Genomic DNA, 26,674 nt, shown 5'->3' on the forward strand with positions numbered 1-26,674 from the left:
TATATATTTTAAATTTTTTTATTTAAATATAAAATAAAAAAAATATAAAATTTTTATAATTTAAAAAAAAAAATAAAAAAATTTTTAAACACCAAAAAAAAAAAAAAAAAAAAAAAAAAAAAAAAAAAAAAAAGGAGAGAGAGAGTGGTGACTTTCTTAATCGATGCCCTGCCGGAGCAAAACCCACGAAACCACGACAATAGGCAATAAGAAAATGGCCCGCATACGGAACAGACAATCGTTACTCCTTAGTGCACTGTACCACCCATAAGATTGAATGCTGTCGGGCGAAGTCCCGCAAACAGTCAGATGTGATGCGTCGGAAGACCACAGGAGGCCAACACGTTGAGGTGCCCGACATGGTCAGCAATTAGGGGCGAGCTCGGGGTGACCTCACCCAGCGGTCGAAAATTGCGCCAGCAGGTAGCCGAGCTATTGTTCCTCGCCGGTGAGATATAGGGGGGGTTACCGTATATTCGAAAAGGGGTGAGACATTAAAATGGATATTAATCCAATACCCGCGTATAAGGGCCCATTCCTATTCTGCAGACAGCTATGTATTATTCAGCTAATCCGAGCACTTACATAGGAAACCAGTCAAGTCCATCTATCAGTCCGCATATATTAAATACGCAGCTTGAAGGCACGACTTAATTTGACATGACAGTCCGTACGGCCTTACACGACCTTTCCACTCGAATACCTATGACAAAGCCGTTTTCGTGTGGCCGACCGGAGCTTTTTTCTGTGTGAGACTTGCAACAACACGACCATGACGACAGGGGCGGGAGGGGGAATGAATTATTTTGCGTTGGCGTTGATGGCGTCGTCATAGCCGCGGACTAGGATCCTCCTGTTGATCTTTGATCTGGGGTTGGCTCGAGAAATGCATAAGCCACAGTCCCTTGCCATTCAGCCATTCACATCCATTCCATTCACCTCCCTGCCTCCCGATCTTAGGGCATGACATCATATCCCAACTCGACCCCTGATCCTTCTTCCTCACGGGACCGCAATCTCCCATCGAATTAACCGCATTCCCGTCTGTTCGATGATGGCATTCGACACGTACGTATGTACAGTATGTGCCCGTGGAGTCTCGCTTCGGTTACTGCCGTGCGACTATCGGGTTGTATCACGATCCCTTCCTCGATTACTGTGCCCATATATATATATGACCTATACATTTAAGACTGTAAGCTGGAAAACCCACGTAGACATTTTCTCTATATCATAGTTGAATACCCTACCCAATGCCCAGTAAAACACATCAGAAGAAGTGAACAATTCCCCTTCTAGTTATTTACTTAAGCTAAGAATAAACAAACGATCCTCCTATTTAATACCACATTCTTTTTTTTTTTTTTTTTTTTAAAAAAAAAAATGGTAAAACTCGCCCCAGTCAACCCACGCAACTACATGCCCTCGCGGGCAGACCCAGAACACCGCTCGCGGCGCAAGGAACTCGAAAAAGAGCACCCGTTCACGTGGAAAGAGCCGTTGGTGCTCGGCATGATCGGCATCGGACTGGCCTGGAACATCGAGAAGCAAGTCCAGAAGCGCGAAGAGCGGAAGGAGCGCGAGGAGCAGCAGCAGCAAGGCCGAGACAGCAACAATGATCGTCGCCGTCGAAGAAGGGACCAAGAGGGCCGTGATTGTGGTTCATATGGTCCTTGGAGTCAGCAGGATGGCGAGAGCAGGAGAAGTAAGAGTAGCAACAAAGGCAGCAGCGAGGATAGGCGAAGAAGCCAACATAGGAGCGGTGGTAGCGACCACAGCGTAGGGAAGGACACGGTAGAACTTGAGCGCAGCAGAAGAAGTAATCGTGATCGCGTGCAATCGGTTGATGTGAGACGGCACGAGGACCCGAGGTATATCAACGACGACCGGTATTACGAGCAATCCCGGTACGATAGGGGGTACGACGACGACGACCGGAGAGAATGGGACCGAGAGTACCGCGGTAGAAGAAGCCGTCGCGATTCCTGGTAATAATTAACAATTATATTATATTCTCCGTATACACGACGTACCCTCATCGCCGCCTCTACGAATACGTTATACCTACTTCTCTCCTAATAATCATTAGGAGGTACCTTAGGTTAGGTAGTTTTACAAGGTCCATCAAAGCAAAAGAGATGGCATACAATCGGTTGACACCATTTAAAAAAAACGAAAACGGTTGGGAAACACAAGACTCGAACCCAACAATATCGCGCATCGCATCGCATCGCAACAAGAATACATTCACCCACACACACACATACACAAATCCACCAACAGCCAACCCAGCAAAAAGAGAAACTCCTCTTCAAGGCCCAGCCCCAGGTCTCAGCGCCCAAGCTACTGCGCCCCCCATACTCCCGCCTAATCCGCATCCTCTATAGATTCCATATGCTGGATTGGGCTAGGAAAACATCTATATCCGCGGGGAGAGTAAGTGGGTATTTATTTGCGACTCCTTTTCAGGAAAGAGGGTAGATGCCTATGCCTCCCAGCAATCATCGGCGCCTAGTCGTGTCTGAGGCAGTGAACCGCTAAGCCATATGGCTCAGTTCGCGAGTTGTGCCGCTGGTGCTGGTCGGTCTGTTACGACGGTTTATCTGCTGCACTTCGGCCGTGGGGCGTTGCCCCGTGGTTCACGGGTGTTGCCTGTCATGACGGCGGGGTGACACCTGCGCTGCTTGTACACTTGGACGCAGCTGTATTATATATATTAGATACCTGGGTACTTAAAACTTCATGAGGCCATGAGCAACGAATAGCATATGCATATCTAGACTTAGTTGATTTATTTAGTATTCTATCCACCACATTTCTAAAATGCATTTCTACTTAACTCTGCTTCTCTTCGCTACTTGCCCCTAACTAAGCAAGTGTCTTCTCAGCCACCTCAACAAGAATCTCGAAATGCTTCCTAACGTGATGCTCCTCTACCAAAGGCGTAGCTGGATTGTGCCGGATGGCGAAGACGCCGCCGACTACGGTGCTCGACAGGAATATCCGGCCCTCCTCCACCACGGCGTCGTACATCTTCTTAGTGAGCTCGTTCTGCTCCTCTAGCGTCGACTCCTTCTTCACCAGCTTGAATACCGTTAGCGCGAATCGCGGGCCCGTCACAATCTCGAAGAGGTCCGGCCGCGTCTTGACGAGCTCTCCAAACGTCTCAGCAAGTTTGATGTGCTTCCGGATGTGTGCGCGTAGACCCTCGATGCCATATGTGCGTATCACGAACCAGACCTTGAGAGATCGGAATCGTCGCCCGAACGGGATCTGCCAGTCGCGGTAATCAGTTACGAGCCCAGAGTCTGTGTGCTGGTTTCGTAGGATGGGTAGTGTAACGCTAAGGGCGTCTATAAGATGCTTGCGGTTGCGTACCCATAAGGTGCTGCAATCAAAGTTTACTAGCAGCCACTTATGCAAATTTGTGTTGTAGCTGTGAAAACGCTCAAAGGGCTTCGTAAGATGCTGGTACTCGGGGCAGATTAACGAGGCTCCTGCGTACGCCGCGTCAACGTGAACCCAAATCTCCCCAGGGCCTGCAGGCGCTAGTTCTTCTAATACCGATGCGATACCCTCCATGTCGTCAATACCACACGTATCGGTAGTTCCAAGGGTGGCAGTCAAGTAGAAGGGCTCGAGGCCCTTAGCACGTAGTTCCAAAACGACCCGGCGCAGCTCGGCACCTGTCATCCGGTAACCATCGGCGGCGTGTACGGGGACGGCACGGAACCTGACACCGGCGATTTGGGCCCCCTTCTTAGTAGCGCTATGGGTGGCAGCGCTTCCAAGGGCTACGAGCTTGCTACGACGGATAGCAATGGCATCCTCACGTTCTTCCTCGTCTGTGATGTGCGCCGTAGCCTCATTCAGATACTTGTCACGAGCAGCTACTAAAACAGTGGCGATGGCCTCGGAAGCGGTGCCATGGATGACGCCGCCACCGTTAGTAGGTCCAGTAGAGAGGTAGCACGATGGCAAGCCAAAAGCCTTGGCTAGCCAATCAAGCACGATAGTCTCAAGTTCAGTGACGGCGGGCGAGCAAATCCAGTTGAAGGCAGCACCGGTGAATGCGGCAGAGTACATCTCACCAAGCATGGCCGGGAAGCTGCTGGAAGAGGGGAACCATGCCAGGAAGTTGGGTGACTGCCTAATAATTTTCCCTTCCTCGTTAATCTTGAAGTTCTCTTTAGACGACGACTAACGAATGGATAAGTAGAGGGTGCGAACCAATGTGTTATGCCAGGGAGGATCTTGGACTCAAGATCTTTCTGGATATCAGCCCAAGCCTCTCCATTCTGAGGAGCTTCTTCAGGCAGTAGTTTTCTCAGATAACCAGGCTCAACGTTTGAGACGACACGGCGCTCTTCGATGGTGTCGTAGTATTTGACGACTATAATTATTTAGTCGTCGTGAGTTGATATTTTAGATATTTTAGAAGGTGATGAGACTCACTGTCGTCAATAGACGATATAGCCGCCTCCCGAAATTGCTTGGAGTCCATTTTGCTTGGGTTAAAGTGGCCGTATTGAATTGAGATGTAGTAGAAATAAAATAAATCCCCAGTCTCAATGGAATAATCTGTAGAATATACCTAAATACTGAAATTGAGTTTGGGAATTACAATAGTTTTATAGTATAGGGTAGTTACAATGGTATAGTGAGTACATTAAGCAGTACATTAAGCAAGTACTTCTTTCCTATACACATGACTTGGCAACTTTTTACTCCACCTCCCCCCTATAGTCCCGGCCCCAATTAAAAAAAAACGGGGGATTTCTTAGGTCTTACGACTTTATATCGGAGGGCGCAACAATGACATAAAATGTCAACTTCACCATAAATACTGAGATGATTGTATTACATAGTATTTATGATTCGAGAAGATGACAAGGGAAAATATTGGAAAAAGAAAAGAATATATATCTGCCTACATGTCCAAGTTAATGATGAATTGCTTTTGTATACACGTAGTAAATACCTCTCGTATCACTAATATACGACTAAATCTAGTGTTAGCAGGTATAATTCCCAAGCCGTCGTATCAAGTTTCGGCACTCAGCCCCCTATGTATCACAAAGCGATGTCATAGATTCCCAGGTAGGTAGGTAAACATGTGCCCCCCAGCTACACAAACCCCTTTACGACCTAAACTTCTCCTGCCATTCCCTATAATGGTCCAGCATATCCCTCGTCACCAGCTTCGGCGTCTTCTGTATCGCCGCAAGCAGTACCCCCATAGCTGAGATCCCCTCGTCATCATCCGCATCCCAGAACGCCTTGTCGCAGATTCGCGCCACCTCCGCCCCCGAGTAACCCTCAGACTGGCGTGCTAGCTCCGGTAAATCAACAGTCCCGTCTTCCGGGAAACCCAACTCTCTGGCTTTGGCGGCGAAGATTGCCTCGCGCGCCTTGGCGTCCGGCAGTGGTACGTAGATCAGCTCGTCGAAGCGGCCCGGCCGCCGTAGTGCCGAGTCCAGAAGCTCCGGTTTATTCGTTGCTGCTAGCACGAACACCTCGCCGATACGCTCGAACCCATCCATTTCCGTAAGTAGCGTGGTGAGCGCTTGCACGCCTCCACCCGTACTACCGCCCGACCGCGACCCTGCGATCGAGTCGAACTCGTCGAAGAATATAATACTGGGGCTAGCTTCGCGTGCTCGCTTGAACAGGTTGCGGATCGATCGCTCCGTCTCGCCCACGTACATATTTAGAAGCTCGCCTCCCTTCACGGCGAAAAAGTTGAAGTCGGATTCTGTCGCCATGGCTTGGGCTGTCATTGTCTTGGAACAGCCGGGTGGGCCGTAGAGAAGAACGCCCTTTGGTGGCTTTGACATCCTCGCACGAGGACCCTAGTTTCCGTCATTAGCTATTTTTACTTATATTAGATAGGAAGCTTAAGACGTACCGTAGGGCGCCGGAGAACCCTCTGCAAGGCAACTTTGACTTCCTCGTAACCACCAATATCGCTCCAGCGCACGGTAGGTGGCTTGAGATTTATATCATGCATAGCTGTAGGTCGCACCTCGTGCAGCCCCTTTGCCACATCGTCCCATATTAGGGGTTCCATCTTAGAAGGACTTCCCACTCGCTTTCTCCATGCTTTGGTAGCACGGTAGAGGACTTTCCGTAGATCTGCGCCGGTGTACGCATGCGTCCGGTCACCAAGATCTGATACGTATTGATCAAACACATCCGGGGCGAAGGTTGGCTTGTGATAGCGTATAATCTCTTTGCGTCCTTGCGCATCTGGAACAGGGAGAGCGATATGCTCCTCGAACCGTCCGGGTCGTTGAAGGGCGTGGGGGATGTCGTTTAAGAAATCAAGGCAGGTAGCAATGACTAACACATGCGGTCTCCTATTTTGTTGGCGCGCTCTATGCGATAATGCATCAAGCCCCTCGCCGATTGTCTCAACCATAACCTGGCGATTCGACTGTTCCTTGCCTATTAACTTTGTTATATCATCTAATAAGAGGATGGTAGGGCTGCGCTGCTCCAGGGCAGTTTTAAAACAGGTCTGGATAGTTGTCGATTTATCGCTATAAGTTAGTCGAACGACTCTACCCCAGTTAGTCGCAGCGATATGATCAAGTAACATCGACTTTCCTGTTCCATGACTTCCATAAATAACGATCCCACAGGAGTAAGTTGGTGTAGTATATCCTTCAAACTCGACATCGAAGTCGTTGAAGAATTCGTTAAGCTCGTCTATCTGGCGCTTCATTCCTGGAAGCGAGCCAACTTCTAACTTGCCCCTAGTCTGCACAGCGTCTTCGTTGGAAAACTCGACAACCGTAGATCCGGGAGCGTACTTGGCAACGCCATCGATCCTGCCATTTACAGACATAACCACAAACGAGCGCCTTGACCCGTTTAAGACGATTTCATCAAATGACATACTCGGCAAGATGAATTCAGCTACTTCTGTTGATATTGTCAACCTAGTGATACATGAAAAGGGGTCGAAAAGCAGAATATATCAGGAGTGACAGTTATTAAGTCTAACTTAGTATTAAGTAAGATCATAATGCTACCTATGAACCTATAAATAAGTTCATAGGTGTTACTCTCATGTTGACTCAGAGGCGTTCATTACCAACAACGAACCAGCTCATGGCTCAGGATCGTTAAGTGTAATTTCGATAACTTACCTAATCGACTCTCGAGATGATATTGCCATCTTGTCTGCTCCGAAGCAGGCAACGGGACAGGATCCGGGGTTGTTTCTCTCATGATCACCACCCCAGCATCGGGAACCGGCCCATTTCCAGGAGTAACTTTAGCTTGTTGGCCAAGTTCCAGACCGGCTAGTTTTTGAAATACTCTGCTAACAGATATAATGTTGTTGGCAACATTCTTATCCGGGGCCGGCCACGCAACGGCCTCCCACCGAGCAGGCCCATCCGTTTCGACGTTGCAGAGATGTGCGGTAGTGAAGCCCCCTTGAGCAAAGGTGGTGGGATGGATGAAGATTTTAGCTGCGTTTTTATACGTGGGATTCTTCTGGTTGGCTACATCTTGTGGCTGTAGCCGGACTTTGAAGTCGTCTTTCCCCATTGCTGGTGAGCTTTAATGTGTAAAGCCAAGTTTAAGTGATGTGTGTATAAGAAGTTTTAAGTGGCTTTAAAATCTTGGTCAATAACCAGGCAGGTCGTTGTTGGTAGGTTTATGGTTGAGGTTGATGGCACTAATTATAATAGTATTGCTCATTGTCAATATTAAAATATTAACCCCTAGGTGTTTTCTCTAATTTTTGGAGGAGGGAGGAGGGAATAATTCATTTATAAAATAGAAGCATGAAGTAAGGTGCAGATGGATGAGAAGATATCGTAGTTGCGTCTCTTGTGGGATAAGTCAGTTAAAAGCACAGTGTGAGCCTTTACGGTAGTACAAGGGTAGTACAATACAAATAACCCAATCAAAACTATTTGTGCTACTCTAATAGGCTATTTTCATAGCGCTATAATAGAGTTAAATACAGTATGGATCAGTATGGATTGCGACTTCCTTTCTAAATTCTAAGCCCTACGAAAAAAGAAGATGGATTAGTTCAGCTCCAACTTTCCAACTTTTCCAATTCTCTCCAGCTTCGACTTATTCGAATCTGCACCGCACTGCAATGCGCTGGGCGTCACAACTCGCCGCCTCATGCTCCTACGACAGCTCCACCGGCCATCTTCACGACCGGTAGCCCTAGCAGCATGGCGATTATCTCATACGGCGTTGCTGCACGGTAGCACCACCACCAGTCGACCATATCCCCCCCCCTCCTCCTCCTCCTCCTCAACATCCTCCCAGACCAACAGCGACAACAACAGCAACAGCCAAGATGACGCACCAAAACCCAGACGCCCCTCCCTCTTCGAGCAGCTCTTCCCCGACGAAGCCAAAGCCCTCGGCAAAAACACCACTCCTAAACCCTCCTGGGCCTCGCATCTACTAGACGACCCCCCGCAGCCCTCCCTCGACACCGACACCGATACCGACAACGACGGCGACAGGAAATCCAGCGACGTGCCCCTGCGCGCGAAGAGCATGCTCATCCTCTCCGCGGCTAGCAAGCACCTCGCCGAGAGCGACTTCCTACGCCTCGGGCCCCAGGGCGCCCACATCGAGGACTGGGTCGGCGGCATCTCGCGCGTCATCCAGGCCCGGGACCCGGACACCCTGCAGCCGCTCGGCCATTACTTCGTGCTGTTCGACCGAGAGGCGGCTGCGGCCGCGTACTGCGACGAGGTAGAGCGGTTGTGGCAGTTAGGCAAGGCGCACGTGCCGGGTGCGCATCACAAGAAGAAGGGGTCTACCCCCTCGGTACCTCCGCCCCCGGGCTTGCCGTCCGCAGATGGCAGTGGCCGCGACGTAGCGGCCGATCTGAGAGCGTTTACCCTGGTGCCGCCGAGCCAGCGGTACTACCTCGATGTGTCGAGCGGGTTCAGCCGCGTGCGGATCGAGGAGTTGGATATAGGCGGGGTCGCGTTCGTCGACCGGCTGGCCGACCGCGCCGGGTCCAAGCACATGGTTCTTGTTTCCGTGGACGGGGGACGCATATCGCTTGATTGGCTGCGGCAGGCGATCGAGGAGGATGGCAAGGATCGGAACCTACCGTGGCGAGTGACGGATCTCGAGAACGGTATCCTGCCCTTTGGGAAAAGCATCATCAAACAGCAGGATAAGGACGCTAATGACTTCGAACAGGTCCTTCGGGACCAGGCTGCACGAGTAACAGGGAGTGACGACGGGGTTGAAGGTGAAGGAAATGTGGAAGGGGAAGAGGAAGTGATTAAGTCTAAGCAGTCGAGCATAGTAAACGATGGGGGGTATCGCCGGTATCCTCGCTTCATCATTCCGTTCACGGATAACGCCGAAGCGCACCGCTTCGTGAGGTATTGGCACCGGCGGCAATTCAAGATACGTATGGACCTCGGGGGGGATAAACCGGCAATATGGGATGAGACTAGGATACTCAATACATCAGTACTATGGTGATTATATATATATATATATATGTCCCACTTAAGCCGGCCGACAAATCCTGTTTCACGCCCCTATTTTACGTACTTGAAAGTTGCTTCAGCCTTTATTATTAGTGACATGGCATTCTACGCGATTAGTACTGAAAGAAGAGCAAATAACCTAATACAGGCATCAAGGCTCTCCGTAGCATATATACTAGATCAAAGAGAAGAACCGACGATGACTGGAAAATGTATTAGACCCATATCAACCAAACTCCGCCAATATAGTATCGCCCTCACTTAAGCCCCCCAGGCCTCATTCTTCCTATGTAGTTGTGTGTTGTGTGTTGTGTCATGTGTGGCTCTGAACGTCTATCGTGAAGCAAGCTAGCCTTTGCCCTTGCCCTCTTCTTTCTTTCTGGCTAGCTCCTCCTCCTCCTCCTCTGCCCACCCCCGTCCCCCTAGGTAATACAACACTACTGGTGCTTCTTTCGGTCCTCGGGGGGTGTCTCCCTAAGTCATATGCTTCGGTCTACAGTAAACTTTCGCTTGATAACATGAAATGTGTGCTAGGCCGCCTCTCCCAGCTTGACTACCCAGCTTGGTGGCTAGCCCCTACTCTCTCTCTCTACCATCGCCATATTATCTCTCGCTTTAAACGACTTCTCGCCAGCCCTTAGCAGCACTTGCCTAGGCCGCTGCTCTGTCCCGAGGACACGTTGACACCCTGGCCACCGGCAGCGGCGGCCTGCTGCGCGGGGCTGATGTCGGTGAGGCGCTTCTTGATGTCGCCGGCGAGGCTGTAGAAGGCCTTGTCGATGTTGATATTGCTCTTGGCGGATACCTCAAGAAAGGGGATACCGAGCTCCTTGGCGAGCGCCTCGCCTTGTTCCGTCGACACCACGCGCTTCTCTTCCCAGTCGCACTTGTTGCCGATGAGGATCTTGTTAACGCCTTCCGTGGCGTGCTGCTCTACGTTTGCGAACCACGTTCGGATGTCTGTGTCACGGGTCAGCATGGAGCCTCGAAAATGTTGGTGTAATATAAGCAAGCTGTTATCGATAGTTCCCACGGGCTCACTCGAGCCCCTCTTAACGCTCCCCTGTTCGTTTCATACGAGAGTGTACGTAGGGTATATATGTATATATATAGCTGGTGTAATGATTGGGAGTTCTTACTCTCGAAAGATCGCTGGTCTGTGACATCGTAAACCAAGAGGATGCCCATCGCGCCGCGATAATAAGCCGTCGTGATAGTTCGGAATCGCTCTTGGCCAGCAGTATCCCAGATCTGCAGCTTCACGCGCTTACCATCGAGCTCGATCGTGCGGATCTTGAAGTCGATGCCGATGGTCGTGATGAAGGACGGCGTGAACGAGTCTTCGCTGAACCGTAGCAGACAGCATGATTTGCCGACTCCTGAGTCGCCGATTAGGAGCAGTTTAATCTATACATTGAGGCCATCGTTAGTATACTTGAGAATGTGTATGGGCTGACAACCGGTGTAAGATAGAAGCCACGGCTTGAAAAGATGTCGATAACCAAGCTATCGGGTGGTATATTATCTCTCTAGCCGTAGCGTGCGGCTCGAAGGGGGGGAGGCTGTGAACGTACTAAGAAGTCGTAGTTTCGGTTGCCCGACATTTTGATAGAGGTCGCTCGTCGTGGACGGCAGAGAAAGCTACGGCGGGTATTTGATCGATCGTATTCTTTGTGGAAGAATAGTTTTGGCGTAAACGCGATTTCCTCGAATTTCTTGATATTATTCGGTTAAGATATCAAACGAGACGACGTGTCGTCAGAGGTGGCAGTAATACTAATAGTGGCTTTTGGTAGCAGTAGCAGTAGCGGTAGCGGTAGGCTGGTAGCGTTTAATGCTTAGTGTTTAATGGAGTTAATGGGAATGATAATGATAGTGGCACATGTATGTACTCTTGGCACAGGAGTAGGGAAATCTATCTAACTCGGTTTGTACTAGCATGCAGGAATACTGTGCACAAGGTTTATGGTTTCGGAAAGATAGAGCCTTCAATATTCAATTGAAGGTTTAGGGTCGATAGGTAAAACGACTTTGAGTTCGAAAGAGGATGGTTTGTCAAAGTACATGTACATGCACGTATGTATCTAATATCAGGTACCTTATGCGTTTACTCAGATAGCAACTACGTGTAATCAACAAACATGAGCAACGGTGTGCATTTTTACAACCTAACAGCTTAATCGAGTCGTTGGCTCAAACGAGGCAACCTCAACCTAAGTCGCATTAACCAAAGCAGAGCTACCTATCCGCTTGACTGGCATAAAACAGCAAACCCACTATTTTCAGTATCGATATATCAAGATTGGCTAAAGTATATAGACTGGTTGCGTTGAACTTACGTACTCTACCGATTATAAAGGGTTTGCTGTTTTATGCCAGTCAAGCGGATATACACAAGGTAACCTATGAGTACTTACTGTAGGTACTTCCATAAGAAGCTCCAATAGGTCATAGGAAATACGTGGCTGCCTTTTGCCGGTGTACCTGGCTTATGTCAGAATGGTGGTGGGCACGAAAAGGTACCCGGGGAGTGGTCCAGATTACTATGCACATATGCATCTATTCAACTAAGAAAAGGGGCTTGTTGACATTGTCTCATATTTGCCAGGCATGGCACTTCTTTTTCAACCGAATCCCACAATTGGAACATTGAACATCTCAGCTGTTTATTTAACCAGCACAACTATAGGCAATTGTCATATTAATCCGGAGTTTATATAAGACACAATACTCCTAAGCCGCCATACGCATTCGCTATAATATGTAATATTCTAACAGCGACTTTGGATTGGTGCAATTATTTCAACCACTTGGAATATGCCCAACGTATTCTATCCAAAGCTCGCAGCTGTGATTGGATGCCCTTGAGATTAGCAAGGTCATCTAGATCTTCCAAGAAGTCTTTCTCAATGTCGGCCGGGAGGAGGCCATGTGCAAGTTGTCGAAGGACGTGGACCTCACAAACGAGGAGACCGTGATCCTTGTAGGATATGAGGTTGTTAGGCGAAGGCGTGGCTTCGGATAAGATGCGGTCAATATTGCGTATAACTCGGATGCATTTGCCGGCTCTCTTATGTTCTCGGAAGCCTTTTCTGCCTCCGAACACACCACGGAGGTATTGCATCACTCCAATGGTCACGAGAATACCAGGTGTTAGACCTACGAAGCCAAAGACAAGTTCCTGGCTCTTTAGGAGGGCGTCAATCCCGCTCATGGCGAGTTCGATGTCGACCTTTGTCTTTTGAACCTGAATGAGCAACGTTCGGATCAAGTCACCTCGCACGGTGCCCATAAAGGGGCTGCGTAGGTCTTTTTCGAACGCGCGAAGAATCGGTGTCACATCTCCCTCTCGGACCCTGGCTCTGATTTCGGCAACCTGTGACTCTGATATTGACGGGGCGCCGGTTGCGACGTTCGGCTTATCGAGAGCAAAGTCGACGACCATACGCTCTAAGCTTTCCCTGTCGGCCTTCAGGCTATCCCGACTCATGATAGCAATCTCGCTATTATCGTCGTGACGGATAGTGCTAATAACCTTTCGAACAGGGTCGATAACCCAGTTGAACCAGAAGTCACGAACAGTCACGCCAAAGTCACTAACCCACTGCAGAATCTCCTGCTGTTTGTTGACCAAGATGCGGAGAATCGTGGACGAAGAGAGGAGAAGCGCAGTGGCAGGAAGCCAATATCTTACGAATATCGACGGCCGTCCATTTTCTGCTAGTAGTTTTTCTGATTCTCCAAGGTATTGCGGTAATTGGTTTGTTAGCAAGTCTTGAAGCCTTTTAGCCACTACAGCCGGGCGATGTGCTTCGTCTTCATCGGCCAGGATTGACAACTCAGGATCCTCTTCGACGCCAGCAAAGACTCTATCTTCGAAATCGGCAACTCTAACATCCAGTGTTAGGACGTCCTTGAGGACCATGTCCATTAGAGCGACGCTTCGCTCCACGACGCCTTTCCATTCTTGGTTGGCTGAGAGGATCATATCACTCTTACCATCATCACTTCCGTTGCCGCTGAAGACGAGACCCTCATCGATTAAAACACCCAGGCCACTCGAGGTCAATTCTCTAAGCCTTTTCAGATTAGCTTGCTTCTTACGGGCCTCGGATCGACAAAGAGCAACGGGAGACATTATCTTCCGCTGCACGTTGGCGAGCGACCTTTCGTGTATGGTCTCCCGCACAATATTGTAGAATTGGCTCCATCGTTGGGCTACTCCGGCCTGGATCGACTCTACGTTAGGTTCGCCTACCAAACCAGCGACCGATGTGCTGCCGCTAGTGTACTGTTGAAATCTAGTCTTGCTGTCCTCGTAGACTTCCCTAGTCCAAGCCCAGACTCGTATAGGGGAAGTTTGCACCAGGTATATACTGCTGTTCGTCGGAGACGACAGCACATCGTCCCAGTACCAGATGTGGTCACTCAGGGGAATGATCTGATCTAATAGCGTATCCAAAATAACACCGTATGTTCGCACGGTTGCCTTGCTAACCAATCTCCACTCAAGCTCAGCCTCATACTGGTTCGCGTTCGCCGATATCTCCTCAGCATGGTCCGATAGTAACTCCGACTGAGATAGGAGAGACTGGATATGCCGTGGGGAGAAGGCACTTTGCGATCCCGAAGCCGCCGAGAAGGCTTTGATGATCCTCAGCAGCTCCTTCGCGCGAGGACTATCCAAGTCTATTGAAGCTTGGGTGGCGTCATAGCCCGTCAAGTGGCTAAAAGGGATGCGGTCTAGCTGCGCATCCAGCCGCCGTACTTGACTGAACAAGGTCTGAGCCACATTATCATCGCTGGTAAAGAGTATAGATGTTCTTTTGTAAAACTTACTCAGCCACTAGGGACATTTTCTTTTTTCTATTGGAATGTAAACCACACGTGCAAATCTTCTGTAAAAAGGAGAGAGATTATATGGGTCGATGCTCGGATGTACGACCGGACATAATCGACTTGTCTAATTCTTCATATCCTTGTAAACTGTGGTCTATCTAGGCAATCGAAAAGGAAGTTCTCCGCGACGACGACCGGGAAGTTGCCGGGACCTTGGATGTGAGTTATTAGGCTGACGGACCAATTAGGAAAGCCAAATACAACCTTCCTTCAACCCTACCGTACGGAATTTGGGAAACGGCTACAATGAACCGATTTATTTGAGGTTGCGGTGTGCTAGATGCGGATTTGTTTCCCACAAGTCGAACGTTGGTCAGTCGATGCTTATTGTTGAGTTGTGCCTTGTTGATGAGGTCATAGTAGCGTGGGGAAGAAAGAAAAAGAAAATACAATTCACAAACTCAAGCTTCTAACCTAAGCTTTGACAGCAGTGGTTACTCTAAACTAAATAGGGTAAGGTACACGGGTAAAGCACAGAGCAACAGCTCTCTTTTTGGCAATTGGCAGTTGGGTTAGGGTAAGAGCATGGAAGTGTGAGCAGATCGGATAGGGATGGCTCCGAGTCAGGTGATTTGGCTGGGCTGCCGGAGGTCCGCCGTGGTTTATCCGATAAAGTTATCTGATCAACTAACCTGAGTACTTAGGTACATGTACCTAAACTAAAAGGGCAGAAGGGTCCCTGAGTTCAATTTTACAGTAGGTATTAGTGCAGATTTTCAGTGGCACTAAGCCACTAATAACTCGGAATACGAATACGATAGCCACATTCACTCCAAGTACATACACGCGGTTCAATGCGCATTAGAGTTACCTATGCTTCCCCTGATGCAGCTTCTCCACATTTTGATGCGTAGGCCGGGACGGGAACAGCAAATTCCAAGTGGTCTCATGGTGGCAGCATTCGAATGATTGGTCGTACGTCCGGCAATTAACCAGGATCCCCTAAATTTCGAAATCTCCAATCTCTCCTTATCGCCTCCTACCGCCTTTATTTTCTAAAGCTACAACAAATAGCAGCCGTCTTCTCGCCCTTTTTTCCCCCCTCTCCTTCACAACAATTCCAGCGTCGGCACAGGCTCATCAGCATTTCCTACCTTAGCATTTGAGTCTTTCTTTCGCTCATAGGAAGGTTTGGTTTGTTCATCCGCTGTTGGTTTTACCTAGATTCCCCTTTCGCCACCATGGCCACGATGTAAGTCCGCCTGCCCCTTAACTTAACTTCGATCGCGTCTTGCTTGCAATTGAATCGGATAACTAACGCGCTCCGCAGAAATGCCACTGTCGCTGGCGTCTTCAGCCATCCCGATACGTATCTAAACGTATTCGAGGAAGTCACAAAATACAATGTCCACCTCAACGTGGTAGAGCGCGCTTGGGCGGTTAGTTTACCCCCTAAATTCCAAACCGTCCAGGTACGAACAAAGCGACTGACTCAGTAAACCTAGGCCTGGTATCTATGGATGCAGAACGACACATTAGCGACGGGTATCATGAGTTTTTTCATGCACGAGATCATCTACTTCGGCCGGTGTATACCCTACATGGTCCTCGACCGAATCCCTTTTTTCAACCGCTACAAGATCCAAAACCAGAAGATCCCGACGTGGAAAGAGCAATGGGAATGTGCCATGCTGGTTCTTCTCAGTCATGTTACCGTCGAACTACCTCAGATCTGGCTTTTCCACCCTATCGCTACCTACTTCGGCATGGACTACGGTGTTCCCTTCCCTAAGCTCTCGACGATGGCTCTGCAAATCGCTGTCTTCTTTGTTGTCGAAGACGCATGGCATTACTGGTTACACCGAGCACTACACTACGGTCCCCTATACAGGATGATTCACAAGCTTCACCACACCTACTCCGCCCCCTTCGGTCTGGCTGCTGAGTACGCCTCGCCGATTGAGACTATGCTTCTCGCTCTCGGAAGCGTCGGAAGTCCCATTGTCTGGGTTTCTCTAACCGGGGACCTTCATCTGTTCACCATGTACATGTGGATTGTCGGCCGTCTATTCCAGGCCATCGACTCACACAGCGGATACGACTTCCCCTGGAGCTTGAGGCACTTCCTGCCCTTCTGGGCCGGTGCCTTCCACCACGACGTCCACCACGAGAAGTTTATCGGAAACTACTCCTCCAGCTTCACATGGTGGGACTGGATGCTCGACACCGAATCCGGTCCCGAGGCCGCCAGGCGCCGCCGCGAGAGGAAGCTCAAGGCTATCAAGGCCAAGAAGGCCGAGTAAAGAGGCTCCATAACCTCACAACATTAGGATGTGCACTGGGACGGTGGGCAGGTCAGCTAGTGGCATTCCGCCGATTCCCGATGCTTACTCCTGGCCATCAAGATTGATTGCTGGCCATTGGGAGGAGATTGCCCGATGCCGTAAGACGCAGCACCTAAGGGAACGATACTTTACGATTTTGTCGATCGTTAATTCTAATAGACATGGGGCTGGCCGACTTAATACAACTTTGTAATTGTGACGAAGAGAAGAGATACTACTATCATAGATTAATAATAGCCTAAGAGTCCTTCATTGGAACTTTTCAAACAGACTTAACAAGACATTCTAGCCTTCGGTCGATAGCGGTGAAATTGTGCTCGTGTCCATTTGTAAAATTCCTTGCGTCGCATATGATTCTTATAGTAAGCGATTTGGCTGTATTTAATATTATATCTAACTTATTGATCCGGATCGGTTACCTCGAAGTTAGTCATCGTCATACGGATTAAAAGGTCCCCAGGATGTTTATTTTCCGTTACGGACTGATATCTCGGTCTGTTTCGTTCTTTATTTTTTAGGAGTACAGCAATCGCCCGCGTTGGTGACCGCACGGTCAGCCACCTGCTTTAGCTCGCAGCTATCGGTCTCCTCGATAATCTCACCAAAGTCGCTGGCGAGGCCGTCGCAAATCGCAGCCAGTTCGACGTCCTTGGCGGAGAGGCCCTTTGGATTATGCGTTGTCCACCGGATATACGTCGTATTATAGACCTGTGCGATAACAACAATCACATGAGTCAGCCGTTGTATACCACGGGTCAGCAGATAGATAACTCGTGCGTTCCATCTGGTAATAAGAAAGATAATATATAAGTCTGTTACGGCCAAGCTCTCCACCTTTTCTAAAGACGACGGCGGCGATTCGCAGTCGAGGCTGACGAGCTTTGGTTTAGAGCGTACGTTTGTTCCAACACGGGTGGGCACGTGTGCAGGGCGCATTCTCTTTATGATAAACGAAGAGGCGAATGAAAGGGGTACAGTAGGGGGACACCTTACGTTAGACCATTCCGGATGATGGTTTTTCAGCTTGCACTGCAGTGATACTGCAGTCATAAAATCCTAACAGAACCAACACGATTAGTCGAGTCTACACCATCATTCGCAGCTGGGGCATGTTTAGATGGGTTTGACCATGCGGTCGTGAAGATCATATAGGGCTTTTGAATGTCAGGTCAGATCTTCCCGGGATCGACTACCCCGAGGACCGGGTGGCACCATTTCATCCAGTACTCGGCTATATCAAAGCCAGTTGAAGGCCGAGATTAGCGAATAAGGACCCGTGTGGAGTCAGCAGGAGACTTTATTTCTCCCTCATGACTAGCCATACGTTGCGTGGTTGGCCACGGCGCTTCTTTTCCCGTGTTCAATATTGAAAATTGTATACTGATAAGATGCAACACCCGCCGGGGACCCTGAAATTACGGTATCCCCATGTTTACGCCCCCCGAGGTCGACCGATCATGCTAGCAGCACCCAAAGGTAAGCCTATCTGGGGAATAATTCGGGAAGCCATGTTACCCAGCTACCTAGTCATTCAGGCTCAGCCCACCGGCAATTGTCGATGTTCCCCAGACTCTCGTACACGGGTGCAGGTAAGGGAGATGATGCAAGAGCGGCTCTGTTCCAATGAGGGGAACCCTCGGGAACGATTGCGGCCGAATAAAGCAAATGCCGTGACCAGAGGTAAACAAGAAGGGAAACTAATGGTACGACGAAGGAGACGCGGGAAGCGGGTATGGTATGGTATGGTAGGTATGGCTGACTCACCCACGTCTTCGCAAACGTCTTGAACTTGAAGCTCCTCTCCAGACCCTCGCCGCTAGCTATCAGTACCCACCGACCGCCATGCCCTGCTGATGCCAGCAAAGTCTCTAGCGTCCGCGTTAGAGCCGGCTCGTCAACACCAGCAGAGAACTGGGGAGCAGCTTGGGAATCCGCAGCGCTTGCCATGACTGCTGCTGAAGCCGTGAAAGTTCGGCGGCTTTGACCCTGACCCTGACCCTGATCCTGATACACGAGTGAGCACCGGCGAAAGGTTGCAACCGCCTGTGCGCCTCGGCGTGTCGCCCCGACGGGTTTGCTCGTAACTTGTGGTGCCTTAGCGGCAGTCCTCGCGTAGTAGAGCAAAGGGCGCGTGTACCGGTTATACATTAGGCGCGGCACAGACTATTATTAGATGGCCGGATATGAGGTGGTTTATGGTGGTGTAACGTGTAGAGTCTCGTCATATATTATAATATACCACCTATAAGAGCTCTAGGATGCACACGGAAGCAGATTGCGAGCTACCCTGGTATTCTGTTGGCTAAGTTTTGAAAGAAATGAATGAATATGAATGGTTTAGCAAGTTGCTACAAAACATCTCCAACGTTTTATTTCTAACGTTTATTTAGAGGTATTTTATTTAGAGGTATAAGTCGGATAATAGGTAAGTGAAGTCGTCTTAGGTCATTTTTGGGTGGTCTAAGCTTTGCGATTACCCATATTCATATATCTACTAACGTACCTTCCCAGTTACCTTAATACCTCTAGCTACATCTAAGTAACAGCCGTTACTAACAGCCGTTACTAGCTAGAGTTTGTTACGTATAAAATCTTGGGCACATTCATCTTCTTTCACCAAACTTCCATGGCAGTACACTACCTCACAATATACAACGTAACCCCTTTTCAGTCCCGAGACATTTCGGCGATTAAAACTACAAAGTTGCCGAAAATCGGGTACATATAAGGGCACGGTCGCTTTATCATACCCCATTAGGACTAATATGTTCTCCTTTTTCTAAATCTGCGCCCGTGTCCGATCCCCGTATCGTCGATTGCTGTGCTGTCAGCAGACGGCGGTGACAGGTTTTCATCGTACTACTACTATGTAGTTCGTCGTTAGGTCGACAGATCTTACCAAATTACGTACAGCAGTTTTTAAACGGAGGGAGGGTCTATCCACTTGCTAATTTCCGGCACGTCGCGGATCGGACCATCTGGGATTCCCACGTGGAAATATCCTTTCTTATCCCGCTGTAAGCCTGGATATTACCGATGGGAAAATGGGTCGCTAACTACACCGCTGCTGGGGCTAGATCTGCTTTCTGCTTACATAGTACTCCCGAGGGCCGACCGTAATATTGCCCTGTAACCAACAGCGTCCAAGTTTAATGAATGGGTTGGGTGACTTTCCGATTTGGTTGTTATTGGATGTGATGAAATCCCGTTTTCGTTTTTTTCCTCCTGTGTTGCTAACGCTCTTGAGGCTCAGCATGAGGATTGCCATCTTCAACCCACCGGTTCCTACAGTCTAGACATGTAAAGCTTAGGTCTTGAGATTCCAAATCGCGATCGCGTTCGCGTTCGTCAAACTCCGAGAATTATGCACCCCGGTGCAGGAGATCCGGAGTTTTAAATACCTAGGTAGCTAGGGTGTATGCCTGGCACGCGATTCCCTAATAAGCAGTATTCTTATACTTGGAGCTATATTGGCTCAAATTGGAAACTCATTTATGCCTCCCAGCCCCAAGCCATGGATGAACGGCGCAGGCATCTGTACTCAAGCCCCGTTTATCGATCGAACTCTGGTTAGTTTTACAATGACGCTCTGTTACGCCTGAGTTCAGCTGCCCAGTTTGTTAATCATGTACTTTGTTAATCTATAGTCTTACTGAGCAGGGTTTGATGGACTTAGACTAGTTGTGTTAAAGAAGCAATCCTCATTTACTCACAGACTCAATGTCTTTCATTAGCGGTTCTCTTGGTCGCTAAAGGGCACGCTATCGCCCAAGTCCTCCATGGTGTTGTCTACGAGCCCTTTTGGCGTAGTCAACACCTTCCAGGTTATCTTTTTTTACTGACCATCAATATACTCAGCCTGCTTTAGGAAGTGGCGCATGCAGGAATTTCACAGGTAATTATTACTTATGTATGGAATCTTGGATAATGACCGACCAACGGGGTAGAAACAGTCCATTACCTTTACCTAAGGTTAAGTTCAAATAATTACCTGTAGTCTTCTAATTAGGTAATTAGAAGACTACAGGTATATCAGGTACCCAATATTAGCAAAAAGAAATACAAAGACCGTTACCTAAATCTACCCGCTCAAGTAAATCGTTGATGAATATTTGTAACACTTATAATCCTATCCTGCCACAAGAGTTAATAGTATCGAATGCTTCTAGCTGACCAGATGGCAGCTGGAGTCATTTTCTCCAGCGTCATACTCGCTTGGAAATACCTCCGTTCTTACCGCGCTATATTATAAAAAAGCGTTGAGTTTAGTATAGACCTCAAAACCAGTCCCATAATATCTTGGCATCCTTGGTCCTAGTGTCTAACTTTCAAGTGGACGTATAATAGGGCCGTTTTATGTACTTCATAGTTGCGATTACTTCTAGTCCTGTAAAAGGCACTACTGTGTTGAGAAGGGAGAGTCGTACAACGTACTACAATAAGTGGTAGTTCATAAAACTTACATAGTACGTAGTAGATTATCCTATAGGGATTGACATCGAGCTATAGTCTCGGCACGGACGTAGGTAGATCACATACAGACATGTATAATATGCAATGTCAGCACCAACATGTTCACGCCACTTTGAGACCCCTTCGTTCCGCATTCCTAATTAGGTTCTATTGCAGACCAACAAATCGGCGCTGCTGGCCTAGGTCGAAGATGACTTGTTCAATCCATTAGTCATCAGTGTAACTGGCCCGTGGATGCCCTATACGAGCGAGTAACTATAACCATACCTTTATCTCCGACAGGGTTACGATCTCTAATAAGACAGCGGGACGAGCTGAAAGATGCAAGCTGATATGTACCATTTACTCAACGACAAGGATCGGTTCGAGTAACTCTATTGGGATTTGCGGGAATAATAGGGTCTAAGGTCTTCGGGTCAACTGTTTTTATAGAGTATAAATTTTGACTTATAATTTATCGATGAGGCCTTAACGACCTAGTCGGCAAATAACACTATTGTTGGTTTATCTCCAGTATTCCGGCCCGAGAACGTACGTAAAATGTAACATATCGTTACTATCCGTATAAAACGTAGGTAGATATTACTAATCTAATGTCGGCCGGAACGACCGGTTTTGATCTTGTCCAACAGCGTAGGCTATAGTGATGCTAGCATGACGTGAGTGGTAATTGCTGAAACCTACAGCCTCTAGTTTATCTTATCTCCTAAAATGTGAACCAGACATAAGTACCTTATAATCCACTTATATCAACGAATGAAACACCGAAAAAGACTCAATGCATACTCTCTTGGGAATGGTGTAAAAAATCCAGCTAATCAGATCTAGATGGAGCATGTACCTATGTCTACATAATACTTTTCACTTTAGGAGATAAGCTGCCTATATAGTTGATACTGGGCGTGCATTCAAATTATGAGGACGGACTGCCATATAATGTGATAGGATACCGCTGGCTGATATTAACAGGAATAAGGTAGCATAAGGATCCTAGCCATTAAGTTGCATCTCCAACTTTCGAATCTATGAGCGATGTTGCGGCGCCAGGGTACGAGTGTAATTCAACGAACCGAAATTCGGCATCAATACTGCCGGCTGCTTACACGTTGCCAACCTTCCAGTTGAAGACGCAGTAGACTCAAGATTATACTCCAAAAGGATCATACGGCGGATGCAAACCAGAAGGCTTTGGTATAGGCGAAGGAAGCATTGCAGATACCGATACCGATACGCGAGAAAAAGGATTCATAAAATATTGTCAACTAAAAGCATAAATATAGTAATTACTCCGTAGTTCATGGGTCGGGATAGTCTCGTAAATCCTTCTCGATTCTCCTTCTCCTTTAGATATCATGAATGACCGACCTATGGGTTGTCACAAGCCGAGCGATTATCAGCCCATCGCATTATGTCGATAACACAAGTAAAACAGGCAAAAATGTATGCGGTAAGTTGATACAGCATTCTCGGGGGATGGATTGGCCAGGATTACTAAAGCAGCCAACTACTACATACAATACCTAATGTAGAATCGGCTTTTCACTTTACCTTGGGGTAACTTGGGGCTCGTCTAAGTTGTGAAAACCCTTATGTTTCTGTTGGCGGCAAACAGAGTAAGCCGTAAACGACGCGTAATTAAAATCAGATGTGAACCTAACAGCGCAAAGGACGGACGGGAGAAGGCTTGTTGCCGATGACCGCCGCGGAACGCCAAGACTACTAGGGAGGTGTGGAATATATTGGCCGGCGTATCAATCTCGATTTTCCCAAGACGGTTGGATTGGATGATGTTATGTTGAAAAAACCAAAAAGATACTTACGTTGAATGTTGAATACCTATGTGAATATAAAAGTCTCATTCCCATTTACATATCGAGGTAGGCAGTCATATACTTCGTCTGCATCTGTATTCGGATACCTTAATATGAGGCTCTAAATTTTATGTTGGACCTATCGGCAGATTCGAATTACATACATGAGAGTACCTAATGTAATATGTACAGTAAAATTGTACCGTTAGTTATGCGATTACCTAAAGGTAGTATTACACACGTGATGGTATTACTAATACGTACGGTAAGCATTGATAGATAGGTACATGTACCTAAGCAGCTAAATTCCAATTATTCTTCAAACCTTAACCCGCTCCCAAACTTCGGACCTACTCCATTTGATGTTGCTGTTTCGATACGGGATGGTTAACTAGATCTCGTCACGGAAAGTCCCTTTTAGTACTTAGACCAACGAGGTTCCATCGTGTCATCATCCAATTAACTTAGTATCGCATAGAACCATGCCATGTGCATGCATACATATGTACATCGTACGTCGTACATCGTACATCTCGATACTACATGTATGTACCTATGTAGGCCGATAACTAGGCTGCTGAAAACTACCTAAGCAGGGAAGTATTGATGTTAGTAATGAAACCGTGCCCTCGGAGGACGAGCTCTTTTAGCCTGTTGTATTACGTAAGTCCGCGGTTGGAACCCGCGCATTGATTCGACTTGAAATGTTATTAGTTAATGAAAAAGTTGATGAAACTTTTTACGACATGCGTTCTAGCGGCCATCGTTTATCCAAGGTTCTTTTGTAATACCGTGGCACCTTACGTAATAAATGGTACCAACACATAAAAGGGTTGAAGATGCGAAGCTTTATTTTCTTCATCAGACCTGCGAGCTAGAACAAGGTGTGGTTCTCTAAAAAACTGTACCATACCGTCGCCCCGGGGCGTGTATCTAATAATTGGAGAACCATATAGCCGAAGGAGTTCTAAAACCCGATGCTGAACCTACAAAGTATGCAAAGGTAAGAAAGAGAAGGCGTAAAAAAAGTCCGGTCTTTATTACTATTCTCTTCGTCACCCAGCCCAACCACGTACTATAATACCTTACTGAATATTATTATACCCGAGTATCGTAAGATGTGTAAACCGTCTCTATATACCAGCGCACTTAATAAGTGCTTAGGTAGGTCTCGTATGTACGAGCAACATAAAAACCTTGAGTACTTTCAAATACGCATTGATAGAAGCTATTGCGGATGTACACACATTTCGTACTAAGCAAAAGTACGGGCGTAAATGTGGATTGGGACGAGTTGCCTAGAAGGGAAGGGGGTAGTCATAAGCAGTGCTGTACGACGGCAGATGAAAGGAAGAGGAAGCGGGTACACAAGACAATACAAGTGCAGTTATACATACATATGTAGCAACGATTGGCTTTAGCTAAAGGAAGCACCTCGGCCGATGGTGCGGATTCCGATTTTTTGAATTCTACATTAGGTAAACTAAAGCATGCAAGTTCCAATGTGAGGCATCATCGATACATGAGAATACGTATGAATAAGGTATAATAATATGTATATTATGTACCTAACGTAAGTATGTACGTGTAACCGCTACTTGAGGTTGGGCGCATTATGTACTTAAGATACATATAAATGTACAACTACCTATACCTTATGTAACTTGACGTAGTGTCGGTAGGCAATTCTTTCTACCCGGGATCACTATTATCCTATTTTGGGTATCAATTTGCAACTTCCTCGTCGTTGTTATTGTTATTATCATTAGTATTATTAGTCAGGTTACACGAATGACAAACTAACATTGATTACAAAGAGGAAACATCAACCATTCAGATGCCTCCATTCCATCGCGGGTACCCTCCCAATACTCCAATACGCACCAAATTCTCCCGCCGGCAGTTCGCTACATGTATGCCCTGCCTGCCTATTACGCAAACGTTCTAAGATAATTGAGTTTTTCATTTTTCGATGTTCATACTCTTGTTTTCTGTGCTACGGGATATGCTCGGTCGACTATTAAGTCTACCATCCCCACAGCCCTACAATTCTAATTTCCATTTGTCCACTTGGGGTTGCGCTTGGCTGCGGTGGTGGTAGCCACCATTAGGTACCTACCTACCTAAAGTACACTTAGGTACACACTAGTCTTGGTAGTTACGTATCGGTTGCACATTTAGGGCGAACAAAAGCTTGCACAAGCTGCAAAGTGCTGACAAACCAACCTCACCTTAAACAAGTCTGTGATCAACCCTCGTTAGGTCTTATCCCCCTCGGACATTTCGGCCGTCCACATACTGTAGGCAATTGAACCGCCAACAAGCAAGCTTAATAGCTTTTATTACCCCACCTATATTGCCTATTGCCTGTTTACCTATTTCTCTTTGTTGGCGGCGTACCCAATTTTTTACTTCTGGACACTGTGTGCATAGTACCTACCTACTCATTCAGTTATCCAAGCAGCTTCGCACCAGCCACGGTCCCGAAGCAAAAAGCTAACCACTTGGCGCCTGTTCCTAAAATTTCCTCGAGGTATTTTGTTTCTGCATATTTCTCTTACCATAGTACACTACATACGCGTTCGTCATCCGGGACAAGATTTACCTATGCCTACCTAAAAAAAACCCAACCACGCTGTTACCTAATCTACCTAATTTTACATAACGACGCTGAATAATCCATTACGATAGAGCCAGTCACAGTCACGTGGAAGCGCGGGTATCATTGGGTCCCTAACTCCGTTGAGGTCACCTTGAATTCTGCCGACGCCAGATTGGACAGGCTATACGATTAGGAAACCCGGGGGCTCTTTCGCATTGGTCTATTGTCCCCGTTACTCATCCGAATCTCGCCTGGAATACAACTTTCGAAATATCGAAGTTTTCTTGTTGATTGACATTGACTACTACCTTGAGTAATCAAGTCACGGTTAGCCAACTCCGCCAGGCGCATCCAATCTACTAATCTATCAATCTTCGTTACGAAACATTGACCCTACCGCGGATCGCAAGGTTCCAAGGTACTGCTGCAGGATTGCGGTATTGATATACGCAACAACTCAACGACGACATCACTACCTACCTTACGTATTCGTCCTGTATGTGTTGAGGAGTACCATACACTAGTACGCTACGGTTGCCGCAACTGTATAGTCGTTTGTCAAATCAGCAACTAAACAACAGCTTCGCGCGCTATTTCCACTCCAGCCACATCGTTCCTTTAACTTTAGTGTGCGATAGAAAGAAACATCTCCTTGGGACGAGACATAGTATCAATCCCGGGTGTCCAAATTGACTTTCCACCCCTGCAACGACAAACGCCGTCCTTACTCCGAGCGGAGCCCGTCGCGCGCGCTCCTCTCTTTAATAGTGCGTTTTGAACGGAAACGGTTCCGTCCCTGGGTATAGACCAGTGTGTTTCCGCCTATTTCGTTATTACAGATACGGTCGCACCGTCGCACCAAAGGTCGTCACGACACAAGTATCGCGTTATCTTGATGCTGACTCAGACACTCAAAATGCAGAATCACGGTAAGTAGCCGCTCCTTCTTTAGCTTTTTAGCTCTTAGCTGTTAGCTGTTAGCTCTTTTTTTTGCCCGGTGCTGCACTAGAAGCATTTCCAACCATATCGAAAGAAAGAAAAAATTAATAACCCGGGGGGGGGGCGGGGGGGGGGGGGGGGGGGGGGGGGGGGGGGGGGGGGCGGGGC

General features: G+C 47.7%; 8 protein-coding genes across 8 annotated transcripts in view; 4 read left to right on the plus strand and 4 right to left on the minus strand.

Moving 5' to 3' along the window:
- Positions 1 to 1,203: 1,203 nt before the first annotated feature.
- Positions 1,204 to 2,047, plus strand: F5Y00DRAFT_178566 (uncharacterized protein). The gene has a single exon (XM_048004967.1). It carries the CDS (start codon positions 1,384 to 1,386, stop codon positions 1,990 to 1,992), a length of 609 nt encoding a protein of 202 aa, XP_047868635.1. The 5' UTR covers positions 1,204 to 1,383; the 3' UTR covers positions 1,993 to 2,047.
- Positions 2,048 to 2,763: 716 nt separating this feature from the next.
- Positions 2,764 to 4,676, minus strand: F5Y00DRAFT_227372 (pyridoxal phosphate-dependent transferase). Its single transcript, XM_048006476.1, has 3 exons — positions 4,456 to 4,676; positions 4,231 to 4,393; positions 2,764 to 4,150 (listed from the first exon to the last, which is right to left on the minus strand). Exons 1-3 carry the CDS (start codon positions 4,502 to 4,504, stop codon positions 2,869 to 2,871), a joined length of 1,494 nt encoding a protein of 497 aa, XP_047868636.1. The 5' UTR covers positions 4,505 to 4,676; the 3' UTR covers positions 2,764 to 2,868.
- Positions 4,677 to 4,902: 226 nt separating this feature from the next.
- On the minus strand, positions 4,903 to 7,810 carry F5Y00DRAFT_227374 (AAA-domain-containing protein). Its single transcript, XM_048006477.1, has 3 exons — positions 7,155 to 7,810; positions 5,909 to 6,927; positions 4,903 to 5,852 (listed from the first exon to the last, which is right to left on the minus strand). The coding sequence occupies exons 1-3, from the start codon at positions 7,558 to 7,560 to the stop codon at positions 5,142 to 5,144; spliced, it is 2,136 nt and encodes a 711-aa protein (XP_047868637.1). The 5' UTR covers positions 7,561 to 7,810; the 3' UTR covers positions 4,903 to 5,141.
- A 209-nt stretch (positions 7,811 to 8,019) lies between these two features.
- F5Y00DRAFT_178613 (uncharacterized protein) lies at positions 8,020 to 9,882 on the plus strand. The gene has a single exon (XM_048004968.1). It carries the CDS (start codon positions 8,152 to 8,154, stop codon positions 9,487 to 9,489), a length of 1,338 nt encoding a protein of 445 aa, XP_047868638.1. The 5' UTR covers positions 8,020 to 8,151; the 3' UTR covers positions 9,490 to 9,882.
- Positions 9,883 to 10,134: 252 nt separating this feature from the next.
- Positions 10,135 to 14,353, minus strand: F5Y00DRAFT_251222 (NCA2-domain-containing protein; the record flags this gene model as incomplete). Its single annotated transcript, XM_048009807.1, has 4 exons — positions 10,135 to 10,457; positions 10,637 to 10,842; positions 12,308 to 14,269; positions 14,337 to 14,353. 4 exons carry the CDS (start codon positions 14,351 to 14,353, stop codon positions 10,135 to 10,137), a joined length of 2,508 nt encoding a protein of 835 aa, XP_047868639.1.
- Positions 14,354 to 15,321: 968 nt separating this feature from the next.
- F5Y00DRAFT_227383 (C-4 sterol methyl oxidase) lies at positions 15,322 to 16,921 on the plus strand. Its single transcript, XM_048006478.1, has 3 exons — positions 15,322 to 15,588; positions 15,667 to 15,775; positions 15,842 to 16,921. The coding sequence occupies exons 1-3, from the start codon at positions 15,578 to 15,580 to the stop codon at positions 16,637 to 16,639; spliced, it is 918 nt and encodes a 305-aa protein (XP_047868640.1). The 5' UTR covers positions 15,322 to 15,577; the 3' UTR covers positions 16,640 to 16,921.
- F5Y00DRAFT_178650 (transcriptional coactivator/pterin dehydratase) lies at positions 16,914 to 19,169 on the minus strand. Its single transcript, XM_048004969.1, has 3 exons — positions 18,446 to 19,169; positions 17,675 to 17,737; positions 16,914 to 17,389 (listed from the first exon to the last, which is right to left on the minus strand). The coding sequence occupies exons 1-3, from the start codon at positions 18,827 to 18,829 to the stop codon at positions 17,189 to 17,191; spliced, it is 648 nt and encodes a 215-aa protein (XP_047868641.1). The 5' UTR covers positions 18,830 to 19,169; the 3' UTR covers positions 16,914 to 17,188.
- A 7,314-nt stretch (positions 19,170 to 26,483) lies between these two features.
- The window catches only part of F5Y00DRAFT_258566 (uncharacterized protein), a gene marked incomplete at both ends in the record, with an annotated part of 1,865 nt that continues 1,674 nt past the window's right edge, over positions 26,484 to 26,674 (plus strand). Inside the window, one exon of the mRNA XM_048010726.1 lies at positions 26,484 to 26,496. Coding sequence (XP_047868642.1) covers positions 26,484 to 26,496 — 13 coding nt within the window. The remainder of the gene's footprint in view (positions 26,497 to 26,674) is intronic.

The sequence above is a fragment of the Daldinia vernicosa genome (genome assembly GCF_022497035.1).
Source record: "Daldinia vernicosa strain CBS 139.73 unplaced genomic scaffold F5Y00scaffold_6, whole genome shotgun sequence".
In the NCBI taxonomy this organism is placed as follows: Eukaryota; Fungi; Ascomycota; class Sordariomycetes; order Xylariales; family Hypoxylaceae; genus Daldinia; species Daldinia vernicosa.